The sequence below is a fragment of the Phragmites australis genome, chromosome 2, assembly GCF_958298935.1.
Source record: "Phragmites australis chromosome 2, lpPhrAust1.1, whole genome shotgun sequence".
NCBI classification, from domain to species: Eukaryota; Viridiplantae; Streptophyta; class Magnoliopsida; order Poales; family Poaceae; genus Phragmites; species Phragmites australis.
The window spans coordinates 22,484,001-22,501,793 of record NC_084922.1 but is presented as its reverse complement, the minus strand read 5'-3'; the positions used below and the strand labels follow the sequence as shown (position 1 = coordinate 22,501,793).

Here is a 17,793-nt window from a genome sequence, read left to right as displayed (position 1 = left end):
GTTATAATTATTAGACAATGTAATATTTACGATAGGATAAATGAGTCCGGAAATAAAATATAGATTTTGCAATGTTATCATAGGTGTATAATTTAATTTGAGGTATTTAGTAGTTGTAGATGTCCATAGAAATAATAAAAATTAGGTTATAATTATTATACGTATGCAATATTTACTTTAGGATATACGAGTCGATGAATTAATTATAGATTTAAGTAATGGTATCGTATATGGGAAATTTAATTTGAGGTATTTATTGTATGTTATACATATTAGACAGATGTAATATATAATTTTATTTGAGACATTTGTCCTAAGTTTAGTTAGGTTTTATACAGTTTTTGAATATACAGTAAATTATGTATTTTTATAATATTTGTACTGTTATAATCCTAGGCGATATAATTTTTGATTTAGGCTGAGAATAATTTTATTTCATTCAAAATTATGTAATGTCACAGATATGTCTTGAGACCTATAGGTCTTAGAGTAAAGTTAATATTTTGTAGGTAATTTTTTCTTTGTAATATTGTTTTAGATTTACGTAATTTTAGGAATATGTTGTTATAGATCTATGTAATTTTAATTAGAGATATAAAAGGAATTATTTATATTTTAGGTTACGAGAAATTATATTAGAGTACATGTAGGGTTCACAAAATTTGATATTGAGTGTTTTAACGATTAAGCAATTTAGAGAAATATAGTAATTGTTTGCTACATTTGAAGTTAGTGATATGAAATAAACTTGGTAACTTATTCGATATATATTTTTTAGGCTGCAATTATGTCAAACCCTATAAATCTTAGAGTTTTCTATGGAAATGGTCAAATCCGTAACGGTCCATCGGGTGTTGATTTTAGCAATTTTCTGTTTACTATCATTGAGCACTCAAACCCTGAGGGTACAAGGATGAAATAGATAAGAATATGGTTCACCCAATATTTTCAGTTTGACTCTGGCATTTATTCCGTTATGGTGCATTGCATGTGGACTCGTAGGTTAGATCCAGTTTGTTTGGAGTTTAAACTGGTGTATCAGATGGACAAGTGGTTAAAATGGTTGGAGTGGTGCAGGTGTCATGGGGATGAGTTTAATATAATGGTACAGGCTTGTCCAAGAGAAGTGTATAACGGTACTAGTGCAGCAACACCTGCAGAAGAAGAGGATAGGCGGGGGCATGTAGTGTCAAGGGAAGAAGTTGAGCAACGGCATACGGTTGAGGGCAGAGCTTGTTGTGCATAGGCAAGCGGCAGAGGTTGAGGGTCAGGCTGATGCAGGGGAGAAAATTGAAGAAATTGTTGTTGATTTTGAGAACGTGGACCGTAACACGGTACACGAGGAAGAATTTGTATTGCAATATGCAAATGTGGATGATGATGATGATGATGATGATGACAACAGTGATGATGATGATGATGATGAGTTCTCTAAATATGTCAACCCAGATCAATGGAACTTGCATGAGAAAGCGAAGATGCAAGTTATAGAAAACCATGATTTCCCTTGGAAGTATGGATTAAGTATCGTTCACCTAAATCAGATCTTCCCCAATCGGTCTGGATGCAGTGGTACGGTGGGCAGTGACATCACATAGGAAGGTATGGATTGCTGTGTCGACTCTAGAAAAGTACAATATGAAGTGCAGAACTCCTGGATATAGCTTTTATGTTCATGCATACAAGCCGAAGCATTCGACCCATTGGGTAGCCTCTAGAGTGGTTGGATACAATTGTAAGCTAGAAAATGTAGGTCAAAAGCACCGTAACCTCACTGCTACACTAGTTGCAAATGAATTATTTATTGAGATTATTCAGAAGCGAGACATGGAATGTTCGTTCATCCAACGAGTGAACGAACAATATTACGACAGTTCAAATATGAGATTACTTATCAAAAGGCTTGGCGTACAAAGCAGAAAGCCTTGGAGAAGTGTTGGGGTACTTATGAGGCTTCTTATTGCAACCTTTTCTTGTGTCCATGAAATTCTGAAGGAAAGAAATCCTGGCACATACACTGTTTTCAAGGAGACTGAAATTGATGAAAAACAACCCAAGATTTTCTAACTTGCTTTCTTTTCTTTAGGACAGTGTATTCAGTCCTTGCTTTGTGTGGATGGCACATTCTTGGCTATATTCTCACTTCAAACGATATTGATGCAAATAACCAGATACTTCCTTTAGCATTTGCATTTGTGGAGGGTGAGAGCAGGTTGAGTTGGCTCTGGGTTTTTAGTCATCTTAAGGTTGGGATTGTCCATGACCAACCTAATATTTGCATTATACACGACCGGCATGCTAGGATCTTATCTGCTATAAAGACACTACAAGAGGATTCAAGTGAGCCATTCTCATAGCTTGACTTGCAGAACCAGTGGTGTATGTGTCACATGAGAGTAAATTTCTACAAGCAATTCAAGAACAAGGCACTCATGGAAATGTTTAAGAGATTGTGCAGTCAGAACCAAAGTTGCAAGTGTGATGCTTTGTGAAAGGAATTGAATAAGTGCACAAGGACACACGTCCAGGAGAGGAATAAGAATCCTCCTACTGATGATGACACTATACTGGAGGCACTACAGCCTCTTAGAGCAAGCATTGACCCTCCTAATGTGAGAAGAAGGTCGGCAAGAAACATCAAACGTTTCTCACACTGGATTGAGGCAGAGCCAGAGGAGAAGTGGTCCTTGCTCTACGACACCAGAGGTGCTAGGTACGTGTTGTTCGTGTGTTATTTTGATGTGTAGTTTGAACTAGTATGTTTGAAAATTGATGAATATTTGTTTTGGTGCATTTTGGTAAGTATGGCAACATGACAACCAACATAGCAGAGGTTTACAATTGGGTCATTAGAGGGCTGCGTGGACTCCCCCTTGTTGCAATCGTTGATGGCATATTATATGGCATTATCAGGTACTACCAAAAGAGGCATATTGCTACTGTTATTCACTATACAACAATGCATACACCGTATACCAGCTGAATAATGACACACTTGCAAAAGAAGAACGAGAATACAGTGGAACACATGGTTCGTAGCATGGGCTTCAATGAGCACCGTTTTGAGATAACTCTAAGATCAAAAGGAGGGGTGGGAGAGCGATACTAGAATTGTTACTCATGAGGTGAACCTATGACAAGTTTTTAATAGATGGTGTGATGCACCTGCATGAAACCGAAGTTTTTCCATGTCCACTGTTCTCACATGCTGGCTACATTACCACAAGTGGGTGTGGGAACCTCACTATATGTATCACAACTTTACTTGAAGGAAAATATGGTGCAGACATGGACTGGGGAGTTCTATGGATTCAGTGCATATGGTGACTTCATAATTTATGATAGAGATATGCCAATATGTCTGTCCCCTATGATGCTCCTTAGACATTCGCATGAGAAATGTGGTCAACCGCAGACTAGGTGTATTCACAATAACATGGATGAAGCTGAGATTAGCGGGCCTATGAGGATATGTACTGATTATGATGAGTTTGGTCACAAGGCAAAGTATTGCCAACAGTCTAACCACGATGATGCTAGAGAGGGCCATCTATCGATGCTCGACATGGGAGAGGTGTACGTGGAGGACAAGCAATGTACGAGCCTGGGGTGGACCATGAGGGATATGCTATATAGGAATTAATTGTACTATTGATGTTCGTGATGTGAGAACTAAGTTGTATTATTTGTGTTTTCCTGATGTAAGAACTATACGATAATTTGTGTGTAATAGTTATGTTCGATATTTGTATTTTTTAATGTGTTTTCCGTATTGTGCATTATTTGTGTAACATCTTTAGTATAATGTCTATGTATTATTTACAGCGATGGAGCCACCGTACGAGCTTCTGGATCATTCTTTGGAATAGCATCACCATGGCTTCTTATAGGCCACATGTGGTGCTACATCCGTTCATGTGTTGATGATAAGTGTGCCTCTAAGGGCTTGGCGACTTCACCCTCGGTGGTTCAACAGGTTGTACAAATAGTTTAATTTTCCTACAATAATATTTTATTTTGTATCTTAACTACTCAACTCATGTATTGCAGGTCGGACCGCGCAAGACTTCTTCCTCTTGCACAGATGGTGCAAGCCACAGATGAGGCCGTGGGTTCACATTAGACGGTAGTCCGCATTAGGTGGTAGAGGGTGGCGATGACGATGGTCACAAGGAGCGGTCATTGTAGTTCCCGTTTGACCGTTCCCTAGTTTTAACTTTGGTGGACCGATGGAGGCCAGAGGCACACACATTCCACATGCCGTTTGGGGATATGACAATCACACTGCAGGATGTTTCCATACTCACCGGGTTACCAATTTCTAGTGAAGCGATCGGCCCCTCGGTCACTCCACTTGGTTGGCAGCGGGACTTGTTCAAGAGGTTCTAAGGAGTTCTACCTGAGCCATTGGATAGGGATGCGTTACCAATTGTAGAGAATTAGAAGCATGGGTCAAAAAAAGCAGTGGCTGGAGCAGTTCAGGGTTAGTAATAATTTTTAGTTGCTTCGTTAATTTTATATTACAAGTGGTTTGTCCATTTATTATTGGTACTAACAATCAATGGTATTATGTAGGTGGAGGAAATGACCGAGGACCCGACGGACTATCAGGTTGCTCGACACCTGAAAGCTTACCTACTATGGTTGTTCGGTTAGGTGATGATGTTCACATCCACCCATGGCAACACCGTGGATGCACGTTGGATAGCCTATGCCCAGGCTATTGCTGACGTAGACATTGATTATGTTCTTTAGGTGACCTAGGGTTCAACAGTTCTTGGTGCCACGTACTACGGCTTGTGCCAGGCATGCGTGAAGACACGCCCAAGGTCTCTTCTATGGGTATGCCTTCTGGAAGAACACCAGTTCCCTTATGATACTAGGTGGCTCAAGGATCAAATCCATGAAACTCTCAGCTTCTGGATGGGGGCACGGTAAGCTAATTCTCCATATTTTGCCCAAAGATAGTCTTCCACTTCAAGGTATTGACAATAACAAAATTATATCATAAAGGATGCTCGTGGGCATCTCTACTTTGGTTTAGAGCTTGGTGATTTTTTTTTTTTATTTAGGCCAAAGAACAAATCATACTAACAAATTTGAACAATGGAAGTGTCTTCGATTTTTTCATTTCTTCCATTTGTTCTATCTTCTTTTCAGAGGACGAAATTTAGCTCAATATTACTTCCGTCAATATACAGTATTGTAAGTCAATCGTTATATGCACATAGCCTGATTTTGATTGCAACAATGACATGGAACCTTTGGAACACGTGAAAGAAATGTACATCTCGCATAAATAGAAGACCTGTTACATACAGTGATACAGACACAAAGGTTCAGAGGCAAACAGATATAGTTTTACACACAACAAATGAATTGAACCGACAGACACCAAGAATCTTTTCATGCATCAAAACAATGTGGCCGTAATTGCTTAAAAATTAAATGCCGATACTTCATACAGCTGATATAATTTTTAAACTTTGTTCATGGATGAAATATATCTTTGGGCAAATCCATTGCCCCTCTGTCCATTTGTCATATGACTAACGTCATTTGAATAACTTGTTTCCACCATTGATTACCAAGGCCTCTGGCTGTGGCGGCTTAACCATGTTCTTCACCACACTCCACCTAGGGTGGACCAGATTGCCTCCTCATTGGCGATGAAGGCGCCATTCCAGCTTGGAAGGACAGCCTCTTCTTCACTGATCCAGCAGAGCCTCCTTTCTCCAGAGTCTCTGCACCATTCGTCAATGCCGAGCCCTGGAGGCGGGTCTTGGCCCTTGCTGATTCTGTGGGAACCATGTAGCTTGGGACTGATGGGGAGCCTGCAACACTCTCATTGTCCCGCACCGTCGAGGTGGCTATACTGTGCCTCCTTGGTCGCTCAGACTGCACACTGAAGACACTCCTCGTGTCATCATCCACCTGCGAAAGCCCATTCTTTGGCGTTGCAGATTTTTTCCTTGTAAAGATTGGTGTCACTTTAGCAGTGGGTGTCGACGGGGATTGCCTTGAGGTCGGACGGGTCAATTTTGGAGTAGCTGGTGATCTATGGTTGAAGGCCTTTGTGATCTCACCCTCTCCAAGGTTCAAGCTCATGCTCTTCACGGATCCACAGTCAATGTTGCTCTCTTTGTCAGTCCCATTGCGGCCCTCCCATGGCTTCACTGCCATCCAGCGCTCTAACCAGCTCCAGCCCCACTGAAGGTTGTTCGGGTCGACAAACATTGGATTCGCAGACCTCGAAGTGCTCTTCCACTGCAAAGAACAAATTTGAAGCATAATAATCATGACATTGTACTATGAGACAAAATATAGATTGGCATCTGTTTGTGAAGAACAAAGAATGCCTACCTGATGAGAAAATGCATATGCAAGCGCTCTCTCTCGTCTAACTGCAGCCTCTTGCCTGCTTATAAGGCTCGCCTCGATTTTCTCCTTGGATTGAGTGCTGTCATCCCACTGCTCACCCATCTGGTTTTATTCACAAAAGGAATATGTTTATGCTCTCAATAACATTCTGTGATTATCTGGAGGTGTAGGACTTTCAAATTATTCACCTACCCTGAAATTCTCCAATTCTTGTTTCAGTAGGAGCTGGCGTTGGAGAGCCTGGTTCTCCTCCGACATCTTCAGTCTCCTTGAACGTATCTGTGATTGCACCCGTGCTAAAGTCTGCATACAGCGCAGAGTACTTGCAGCTTGACGCTTAATTGAATTACCCTCAACCAACGACTTCAATCTAACAAGGCCCCGCAGGGCTCTTAATGCCCTCCTTGCCTGCATAATCAATGAAGGGAACTCTCAGTACATTTATGGTAAAAAGTAATATTCTTCTTTACTATTAAACAAGTCAAATTTGCATGAAGTTATTAAGTTTTCCTTTTAGGAAAAGATTACTCTCCACTTTTATTGAAAGGGACATGAGGATTGAAGTCATGTTTCCCAAGGAACAAAGCACACTGCAGAAAAGTCATGTTAAAGAAATTCTATCTCTGTATCAAGGATACAAGAATAGCATGACAGATAAAACCATCAGTGTAAGAAAAAGTAAGAAAAATGATTAAAGAGAAACAAAATGGATAATGAAAGGTAGCTGCCACCAACTGCAAGTTGGTCATGAATATTTTTGTAACACCTGGCAAGATTAATTTCTAGGCCCTCGCAACAAACATATACTGAAAGAAACAAACAGTAAAATGAACCAAAAAGGATAACAACCACTTCAAAGGAGAGGCATTAAACTAGAAGACAGCGGTTCCTCCAAGTGCAATTGAAGCTAGAAAACTTGCTATTAACCTATAAAAACCTCATTTACCACACAACGTTGTGAAAAGAATACAGGAATTGTACACAGCTAAGAGGTCTCACTTCCAAATAATAGGAGCCAACCAACAATCAGTTGCAAGGTTGGTGAGCTGTCGGTACCTAAAACTTAGAGAAGGATAATAGAAATTTTCAGGATAGCTACCGACAGGCATTTGCTTGCATGTTCAGTCATGTTGATGTGGAGAGAAAATCATACAAAAAACAGAACTGTTCACTTAACGCAAAGAGCCAAAGACCTAATCAGCTGCTAGCAGAAACAAACACTTAACGCGATCATCTTTATATAATTTTTTGGTGGAATAGCCAATTTCGTCCACAAGATTGAACAGAGGCTCAATTTGGTCCCTGAAGTTTTGATTTGTCCATCCCAGTCCTCAAACTCTCTTCTTTGGTTCAAAGTAGTCCTTGGGATGACATGGAGCTCCACGAGACAACTCAACGTCCAGCCACCAACCATATGCGAAATGTCCTTCTTGCCCATGTGAAGTATAAATCCCAATAAAAGAAAAAACACCCGACACCGCTCGTAACGCTTCTTCGCTTGCATGTCCTGACCCTCCCATCTCTTGGAACACCTAATTGGCTCTTTTTGGATGGCGGCGGCAAGTGCGGGCGAGCCCTAGATCCAAGGGGGTAACAGAGAACATGGCGCGAGGAGATCAGCTGCTGGCATGGAGATAAGTGTTGGCCATGCGGTAGCAGCTGCAAATGCAACTATCAATTGGCACTTCTCAGTCAAAAATAGGCAAACAACTAGTGGTGTTAGACACTAGCAAGGACAAAATGTCAGTGTGACAAGCTTTTGTGCTAGTATGTTAGTTGTTGGACAACAGTGTGATATCCTATCTTTTGTTGGTGGCGTGATGTGAGAGCCTGAACAACATGGTCATTTACATTTGTGTGCTACTCTTACTCATTTGAACAATCGTGTACAATTTGGTGTCTGGACATCTAGATTCATGTTTGCAGCTTGCAGTCCCATCATTTTCCAATTATCTTGCTAAAAAGATGGCTGTACACAAGAGGCTAGCGAAACAAGCTGCCTAATCAGGGTTCAAACTGGGCACAAAACGGACGTGCGGTTCGCCCGGCTCAAGCGACTGCAGGTGCTCAAGCGTTAAAAAATAGAATAGAAAGGTTACAAGCTTACGTTTTTTCCGGCCCTGGACTTCACAAGGGCAAGGACATTTTGCATAGGGTTGGTAACTGGGCGCTGAGTTGTCTCATACATGCGGAGCTCCATGTCATCCTAGGGACTATATTGGACTGAGGAAGAGAGTATGAGGACAAGGATGAGCAAATCGAAACATCAGGGACCATATTGAGCCTCCGGTCAAACTATAGGGACCAAATTGGCTATTCCGCCTTTTTTTTACCAACTTAGCTCTTATTGAAAGCAGCCAGTGAAATAAATATTCCAACTGTAACAATGACTTCATCTAAACATTTCAAGAAAATTACCAGGCATCCATAGCTCTTAATGGCATGAAATAGCTGAATTCAGAACTGATTTCACGTTACCAGGTAACCTCGGAAGACGGTCTGGATCTTGACTGCAGCGACCTCTTCCCTTGATACACCAGGTGGCAACACCAACGTCTGTGCAGGGGCAGCAGGGGTCGCCTCCACATTGACATGATGGCTCTGCTCCTGCTCAGCTTCAGGGACCTTAACCTCCTCGGTTTCGGCAAGAGATGGAAGAGGAGCTTGAGCAGCAGGGGGTGGCACCGAAACATTGACTTCCAAGGAGGCACATGGGGTAAGATCTAGCGGACTTGGGTTGCTAGCTGCTAACTTCTTCCGCAGTTTCTGTTCATTTCACGGCCAAAATTTGGTTTGTGAGCAATTCAGTCCACATTGGAGTAAGAGTGTATGACAAGAATAATGCAAGAGAAGGTGATACTGGAATTACTGAATGTGAACAAAAAAAAAAGCACTCTTTTATTTTTTACAAACACGACAGCCCAATCGAAACAAGGACCATGAATGAGAAATTAGATTTTGTACCGCTATTAGTGAAAAGATGACATTTTTATCATGAACATTTGAAATCAAGATACTAAAATCTTTGCAATTAGGAGGGGAGGATATTTAGATCTTGGTCAACTCCGAGCACAAACTACACAAGAAATCCAAAACAAAGCCCAGGGCAGGAGAACTTCAAGAGCCGTTACCTCATCCTTCTTCTCCTTGGACTCAGGGCTGAACACCTTCTTGACCACGCCGAACCACTTCCCCTTCTTCCCCATGGCTCCAAGCTCTTAACCAAGAAAGAATCACGAGCGAGGAACAAGCCACCCGGATCAGATCTGCAGTCCACCCGGATCAGAAGAAAGGAATCCTTCCAAGCAAGCCAGGATTACTAACCAACACAGGGAGGAAGAAGGCCGAGAGAGAAGCGGCGGCCGGCGGGTGGAGGACCGGCGGTCCCGGAGAAAGCGGCGGCGATGGGTCGGGAGCCCCCTGCCCGTGGGCGTGGAGGAGCGAGTGGGACGTTTTTTTTCCCTGAGACCCGAGCAACTGGGTCTTTAGGCCGCGCTTGTAAAAACGGACGGTCTCGGCCCAAACGTCTCACGAACTAATCTCCGCTCCTTAAAAAGTTCTTAATTCTCTGCATCCCGATTCTCCATTCTCCGCATCTCCTCCGTCCATATTGTAATCCTGCTCGCCCCTCCGCTGCCTCCCGATCTATTTAGACACCACCTGTCATACCCATCATCTATGAAAACCTTGCCCTGACCTCCGCATCGTACTTGTGCCTGATCATGTTTGGTCTCCACGCCATCCTTCGATCCCTCCTCCACACCGTCGTATCCCACGCAAAATCCACCTCATCCACGTGGCTCTCCTTCCTATTGTCTCCCCTCCACAATCAGATCATGACACCATGCGATATGAATGCCAACACCGACGCCGACGACCCCCTCGTCACTGTCGGCTATGGCATACGGTGACCGCATCACCACCTTTGAGGACTCCGAGAAGGAGAGCAAGTACGGCTACGTCTGGGAGGTCCATGCCTCCTCCTCCACCTCCCTCCCCCTTATGCCCTCCTGTTGCTCTCATTGCTCCCACTTAGATTTGGTTGCTTGCTCCTGCTTAGATCTGGCTGCTCATTTCGCGTGATCTCTGGTGCGCACGAACTGTATGGCGTGCGGATTATGTGTGTGGCATGTGGTGTGATCGAATCGATTTGAATTGCTACCAAATTTGATTTAGCTGCAAGGGCTCGTTGGGATTCATGTGATATCCATCTAAATCCGAGATCTATCTTTCTATCATAATGTGATATCTATTAGGGTTCATTTGGTCTTCTATTTGGTGTTATTTGATTCTTCTCTAGTATAGGCCGTTGTTAATTGTAATCGTGTTTGTAGAACTGGAGGAATTTGATGAAGACCTAGGGGATCCTAACTTTGACCAAAGGTTAGAGGAAGACTTTGGAGAAGGCTAGTCCTATCTTCTTGACTATTTTGAACCCATGTTTTCAATAATCTAATTGATGAATTTAAAACTGAATTTATTATCGCATGTTTTATGTATTATGCTATTTCAACTACTTGCAGTAGTTAAATCTTATTCAATAGTTGCCATGCCTTAAATGTCTTATCTAGAATACGTATCACCCCAGGATTTACCTGTCGTTATCTATATTAACGTCAGACGATGACATGATATCTAGCATGCTTAGGATGGAATACATCTCTTTGGAGATATCACTATAGAATACATCTCTTCGGAGATGTCACTTCACTAATTAATCAATTCAACTCATATGACATGAATCTTTGGTGAATGTGAAATTCTTTATATAGTGTGGGATATGGCGGGTGGTGTGTAAAATAGGTGAAAACCGTTTTGGCTGAGGGCAAGTATAGAGTAGTCCTCTGGTGGGGATGCTCTTGGGGGCTTGAGTTACCTTTGTGGTATTCATTGCCAGCTGTAGATGCCTGCCCAGGCCATATAAGTATAGAATTATTGTGCCTTCATGCTAAGCCACCCTAATGCAACCATGCATCTTGTACGGGTAGAACTTGACTTTTCTATCTCTCGACCAAGCTGGATATTTTACTAGGAGGGCCGAGTGAGCAACGAGGACCCAAGCATCTATCAGTGCTCTACGTAGGTGTTTCTGACCCAGTCATGCTATGTATGATGGTTAGTGGGGGAGTGCACTCTATATGAGACCTGGAGCACTTGGGATATCTCAAATTAGTGTTCGACAAACGAAGGTTTTTGAAGCATCTCAGTATGATTCTCTCCTCCGCTTACAACAGTTGGAGGTTGAGCATATCGTGTGGGTACAATGTACAACCTATGCAGACTGTAAATCTTTTCAGATAGCCATCATGGACATGCAAAGTAATGACCTCGTTGGTTATACTCAGGGCCATGCATACTTTTTATGATTGAGTGTGTGGACTAGATGCTCGTGCGATGAGGTTGTTGGTTCAGTCCTCCAGGAGTTGTGTGGTACTAGAGGTACACCATAAACAATGATATAGGCTGTGGAGCAACGTGTAGCCCCTCCCAAGACCAAAAAACCCCCCGATATACCTTGTTATCTTGTTTGATCTATTTCAAAGTTAACAATAGAGAATACAATAAAATATCTCCATCAAACTGCTTTACGCTTAAAACTAAACCATAAAATCTTGTCCTTGAGATATCCTTTATACATCTATCAACACTTTGAAGTAAGTATAGGGCTTGTTGAGTACCTTCCGTACTCATTCTTGTTATCATTCAGATGAGGAAGCAGATGTCGACTTCGCTGGAGACAAAGGCGTGGATGAGAAGTAGATTTAGTAGTCATGTTCGCACTCTAGCGGCCTGTGGTTTTGGATTGTTGTTTTGCTCTAATTTTGTTGGCTTGTTGACCAAGGCTTGTAATACTGTATGATTTAAGATCTTTGTATTATTGTAAACCTTAATACTTTTATGTACGATGTATGACTGTGATGTCAAAATTGTTATATTATACGTATCAGCTACTTGATTTAGGTACTGATACAAGAGGTATAGAAGATCCCAGGAAAGGGGTCTTACAAAAGTGACAAGCATTTTTGTTTCTACGGTTGATATCTATCTTATTTATTCACTAATATGTTGATCATCGGATGTTGTGGAGGGCTATGCCACCAACAGGCCACCACCAAAACAACACACGCCAAGGTATGCATGTGGAACGGGGATTCTCACCGTGTGCTTGGATTGAATAGAGGAGTTTTGATGCAGCGGCTCGATGGCGAGGTTGTTGAGTAAGTTGCCAGAGCTGAACTGGACGATGTTAGGACACTCAATCCAATAGGGAAATGATGGGATCCACGCGGGAGTGCTCCTTGCGACCTTTCTCCGAGCTACTCGTGACATGGCCCTCGTGGATCCTGCGCATGGTCGGTGAAATTTGGGGTGGAGGTGACACTGTGTAGCTTGGTGCGCTGATGTCCCTCTCTCAGTGTGTAGTGCGCGACAGAGGAGAGTGGAGGGGATAGAGAGGGAGGAGAGGGGAGGGGATAAGGCCGAAGGGGTGCAACCACCCTGTAGGATGACCTTGGTGGTGCTCAGCTGGTGGTGGCCACTTGGCATGCATGTGCTGCTCAGGCAATGCGAAGGGAAATGGAAGCCAGTGACAGGTGGTCTGGCTAAGAAATTAACAAAGACGATAAACTCCCTCCCTCTCCCTTTCTGCTCAAACCAAGGTGCTAGTGACCTCCAAAAATCTCTAAACTCTTTATGTGGCTCCTATAAATCATAGTGAACCTATTTAAAAAGGATTCACCTCAATAGCCCATGTAGATTTCAATCTAAAATCCTTTAAACAAGGCTACTTTTAATACTTCTAGCAATTCTTAAGGCCTCAAATAAATTCCCAACAATCTGGGAAATTTCACTAATATTCCTGTCACGTGATGTACTATTTCTAAAACTATTTCCAACCCTCGATTATATGATAAAAAAAAGTGAGTTCCTTTGTAATGCTCTATTTACTGTATTTTTATCATTTCATGTGATTTTCTCTTTTAATTCAATTAGAATCCAAACCAATTCAAATATGGACATAATTCATCAAAATGCTCATGAATGATTACGTAATGCATGTTAATATGAGTATGCACAAATTTGGGATGTGACACAGGATCCTACTTGGAAAGGAGTCCGGATGCTACACGGTAACCCACTATATATGGAGTTGGCAGACCCCACGGAGGGCAGATCCAAGAACAATAGAAGAGAGCCATCTAGACACAATCAGAAGGACAATCATAATCTACATCGCCATACAATGTGCAAGGAGACTTTTTGATGAATCTAACTCAAATGGGTTCTTTTTGAATTTTAGTTGGTCCACAATAAATTTCCAAATTTTTGGAGCAACCTAAGTCATCCGTTTGATTAGAGAGAGAGGGAGGTGTAGTTATTGTGCTCTGTTCATTATTCTGCGGGGCCCACACATCAGTGATCCCACCTTCTCCCTCCTGTTACTGAGCTCAGAGCACTGTTGTTGCATGGTCACCGATTCCTAGCGTCACCCACGCCGACTAGTAGCACACTGCGCCAACAGCTCAAGTGAGTGAGGACGTGCTGCTCTTATCCCTCTATGCTCTCCACTCTTCACTCTCTTCGTCTCATTTCCCTCACTGGCTGCAAGGATTATCATCTCCTCCTCTCCTCCTCTCCACATTTTCCCCACCAAGCAGCAACACTACCATTGCAAATCTGGAGCCACCAGGCCGCCTCCTAGCCAAACTGGAGCTCGTTGAAGTCTCCTCCACTGAATCCCACCTCCAATTCACCAAATCCATGCTGGAATTGAGCTTAGCCACAGCTTTCTTCCCCAACGCTAGTGGCTTCCTCCTTGACCCCACTGGTGAATTGACTGCTCTAGTCCTCCTCTACGCCAACATGTGCTCCAGCAAGATCCCTAGGGTGAAGGTGAACCTCGTCCTCCCATGCCTCCATTCTTCTTCTCCATGCACGACTGAACCACCACACCGCCATGGCAGACACCAACCTCGCTCGAACCACTACATGATGCCGAAATTGCTTCAAATCAACTCCTCACCTTGTGCTACATCTCCCCATACCTCATCCGACTGAGCCGCCATGGCCGCCTTCTCCCTCGGTCTCTCATAGTTTGGCCAAGCCCACTGAGTTTACCCAGTTAACATGGGCCTAGCCCCACATATCCATTTCTGAGCTTGCCTTCTCTATGTATAAAACAAATTAGTTCATTTCTATGAGAACCATCAAAATTGTATTTGAATTAATCAAATTTCCAATAAGATGAGAGCTAGCACATGCCTGCCCCTCAACGTGCCATGTGCTAACCCACATCTCAAAGCAACCATCGCACCACTAAATGATTAAATCAAATCCGATCCCAGTTGTCTCGGTATGTGCTTTTATGCCTAAGATCGAAAAACACACCTTTACAACAAGCTCATCACATCAATAAATAATAAAGAGTGAGTAATTTAAATAGATTATAAGTCTTTAAAGTCATTACAAGTTGAACAATTTAAAGTGTTACATTATGAAAATAAAAGATGAGAGGCAAATAACAAGTTTGGACTCTGAAAATAACATCGATCAACACTACTATAGAAATGGTCATCAGTGCCGGCTCAAAAACACCATCAGTGGCGGTTTTTGAACCGGCACTGATTACTCAATACTGATAGTCACGAACTATCAGTGCCGGTTTGTTAACCGGAACTGATAATGAGCATTAGCGCTGGCTCATGAAAAAACCCAACACTAATATTGAGATTATCAGTGCTGGTTCATAACAAGTAACCGGCACTGATACTCAACTATCAGTGTTGGTTTTTGGTATAAGCCAGCACTAATAGTCTCCGTATCAGTGCCATTTTTGTCATGAGCTGGCATTGGTGGCCCCTCTCCCTATACAGAATCTAGCCATTGCTGACAACATCACAAATAATGTCACATACAACACATACAACAAGATAAACATGCATTCAAGTTTCACACGCACATATAATTATCTCACACATATAATATCATGCACATACACAATTCGTTCACATCTCATCTCATTCATGCATACGTAACTATGTTATTTCACATGTCATTAACTAGAGAACATAACTAATACAAGTTTGCAACAAAAGTTCATAATTAACAGAAGTATGCAACAGAAGGGTAAGAAGCGATGTCATTCAATTGTTCTTGTTGATCGAAGACCCTGAACTACACTTTTTGTCTTGAGAAGAATCAGGTAACAAACTCTATGTGCTAATTGAAGGGACGTCTTGCAAACAACACCATTTGAAAACATGGTACCACCCAGACTCTAGAATGACTTGGTCATTGATGAATCTGTAGAGTTGTTTTTGAATTGCATTGATTCTCTATGGCATGACGATACCTGTTTCCAGCTCGAGATCCTGCAATTACCAGAAATGAAGAAATCAATCTATCTGAACACAAGTAGGAACTAAAAATTAATCATCAATATGTATACCACTTACCTCAGCTTTGGTAATGGTACTATAATTATTTTCAATCCATCCATACATGAAGTCACATACATAGAAGCCACATAAATTGTTGCCCTAGGTCTGAAGCCTACAAGGAATGTTTGTAACGATTTTCCATTCCTTTCAGAATAGAAAGTGACGTCCTTTCCTCTTGAAGTAGCGCACGTGCACCCTGTACGTGTGTGAATATTGATCGTAACTAGAATTAGATTCAATCAATTTGAAGTTTACTAAAGCGTTAATGAAATGATTAGTTTTCCTTTGTAGCAAGTCTATGACGGGTTGGTATTCGGCTATTGGATTTCTTTTCCCATCAAGGACAATGATACTGCTATAGTCAGTTTGGATGACAAAGAGGGCCAATGAAATCTGCACATATGTCACCGTAGGTAATTAGTCCTAAGTCCTAACATCGTGATGCTAAAAAAGAGTAGTACAAACATGGAGGGAAACATATACCCAAAGTTATAAGGTAAAAGTATATATCTCTTTAATTGGTATATTTGAATAAATTCAAGTGCATAATTCTCAATTGCCTGTGGCTGAGTGGTGACCATCGTCTGGTTTATTTTTATTGGATCGAGGAATCCTACTTCAGTGATACCCTTTTGACAGCATGTATGTATCTTCATTCTACATACACAAGAAGTTAAGATATTCAGTCTAATGGTACAAGAATATATACTGTGAATTATAAATATAAGACACTTACAGAGTCCACATACTTATGGGTTGAACGCTGAGGGCGTCTTGGTGGTACAGTTGATACATTTCATCAAAATGAATCCAGACTTTATCGTCCCCGTGGAGGAAATCATAATGTCTGTATTGGAACACGAATATTTCTCTACTGGCCTTTGACTGTTCCAAGTACTAGGCATGAAATCTCCGTATTTGGGTTGTTAGCTCTGACAGGGACTCGACCAGTGGTTCGCCAAGCTTAAATCACCATTTAGATTTTGCTTTTTCAACCTTGGACTCGTCATAAGGTTCTTCTTTTGTCATTCTAGCCTCAATTAGAAAGTTTCTTTCTAATTCTTCATGTTGTTCTAGCGCTCTTGGTTTTTTTACCTTCTCAATTGACGCCTTCCTAAACTATTTTTTACCCATGATGCGCGTGTAGTTAGATTTTAACGGTGGGTCCACAGGTCTTGCCAAAGTCTGAAGAAACTCGGTGACCATTACTGGATTGATAGCACTCTTTTCTGGTTCAGTACGTTTGAAGTTTGCAGTGACATCGGTGTTTACTTTCCTTTTGATTTATTTATCAGTTTTATCATAAGTCAGAGGAGATGTCAGCTTCTTAGATGCTGACTGCAGCTTCTTAGCTGCTGCTCGCTATTGTGAAAAAGTTGATTTCTGAGTTGACATTGACTTCGTAGCTTGTGCAGGTGCTATCAACTTCTGAAGTGGGATAGGCGGTGGCGGTGAAGGGGTTGGAGATCTTCTTAGTGGCTGTGGAGGCGACGGTGGAGGTGGAGATCTTCTGGATGGCTTTGGAGGCGACAACGGAGGAGCTGGAGAGCTTCTGGGTGGCTATGGATGTGATGGCGGAGGAGGCGGAGATCCTCCGAGTGTGTCCAATGACTCCGAACTAGACCCAGACTTGTCTGTGTCTTTGCCAAACAATATGTTACGCTTGCGCCATAGGACATAATGGCCTATGTTTTTTGAGAGCCTTGTTTCCCTCGCCTCTCCAAGGTAATCCGGCTTTCTTTTATGGTACTTATGTATTACACTATCCACGTGTACCCTGGCGTATCCCTGTGCTATCGAACGACCATTGAAGAGGGTCCCTTTCATCCATTGCTCAGCCAAACCCCTAGCCACCGTGGTGGGAACACCTAAGACTGGCGCGACAAGCTTGCATGGTGTGCTTTGTGTGATATCGTCCACAGGGTGACAGATTAAGGCTTCTCTTGGAAGCCCTGTAGATGCACAGCTGCTC

General features: G+C 42.3%; 1 protein-coding gene across 3 annotated transcripts; it reads right to left on the bottom strand.

Moving 5' to 3' along the window:
* Positions 1-5,274: 5,274 nt before the first annotated feature.
* On the bottom strand, positions 5,275-9,913 carry LOC133903485 (protein IQ-DOMAIN 2-like). 3 transcript variants are annotated; one of them, XM_062344896.1, is made up of 6 exons: positions 9,706-9,913; positions 9,513-9,647; positions 8,860-9,147; positions 6,574-6,789; positions 6,364-6,483; positions 5,275-6,267 (listed from the first exon to the last, which is right to left on the bottom strand). In XM_062344896.1, the coding sequence occupies exons 2-6, from the start codon at positions 9,585-9,587 to the stop codon at positions 5,638-5,640; spliced, it is 1,329 nt and encodes a 442-aa protein (XP_062200880.1). In that variant the 5' UTR covers positions 9,588-9,647; positions 9,706-9,913; the 3' UTR covers positions 5,275-5,637. The 3 variants fall into 3 exon arrangements, with proteins under 3 accessions (XP_062200880.1, XP_062200889.1, XP_062200872.1); XM_062344905.1 differs by having other exon boundaries at positions 9,513-9,598; XM_062344888.1 differs by having other exon boundaries at positions 9,513-9,913.
* Between the last annotated feature and the right edge of the window lie 7,880 nt (positions 9,914-17,793).

What these genes read in the sequence shown, in the direction of transcription:
- LOC133903485 (XM_062344888.1), bottom strand. Translation starts at nt 9,587, where the DNA reads ATGGGGAAGAAGGGGAAGTGGTTCGGCGTGGTCAAGAAGGTGTTCAGC. An exon ending in CCAAGGAGAAGAAGGATGAG is followed by an intron (nt 9,148 to 9,512) that starts GTAACGGCTCTT and finishes TGAAATGAACAG; the next exon opens with AAACTGCGGAAGAAGTTAGC. An exon ending in CATATGCATTTTCTCATCAG is followed by an intron (nt 6,268 to 6,363) that starts GTAGGCATTCTT and finishes TGTTCTTTGCAG; the next exon opens with TGGAAGAGCACTTCGAGGTC.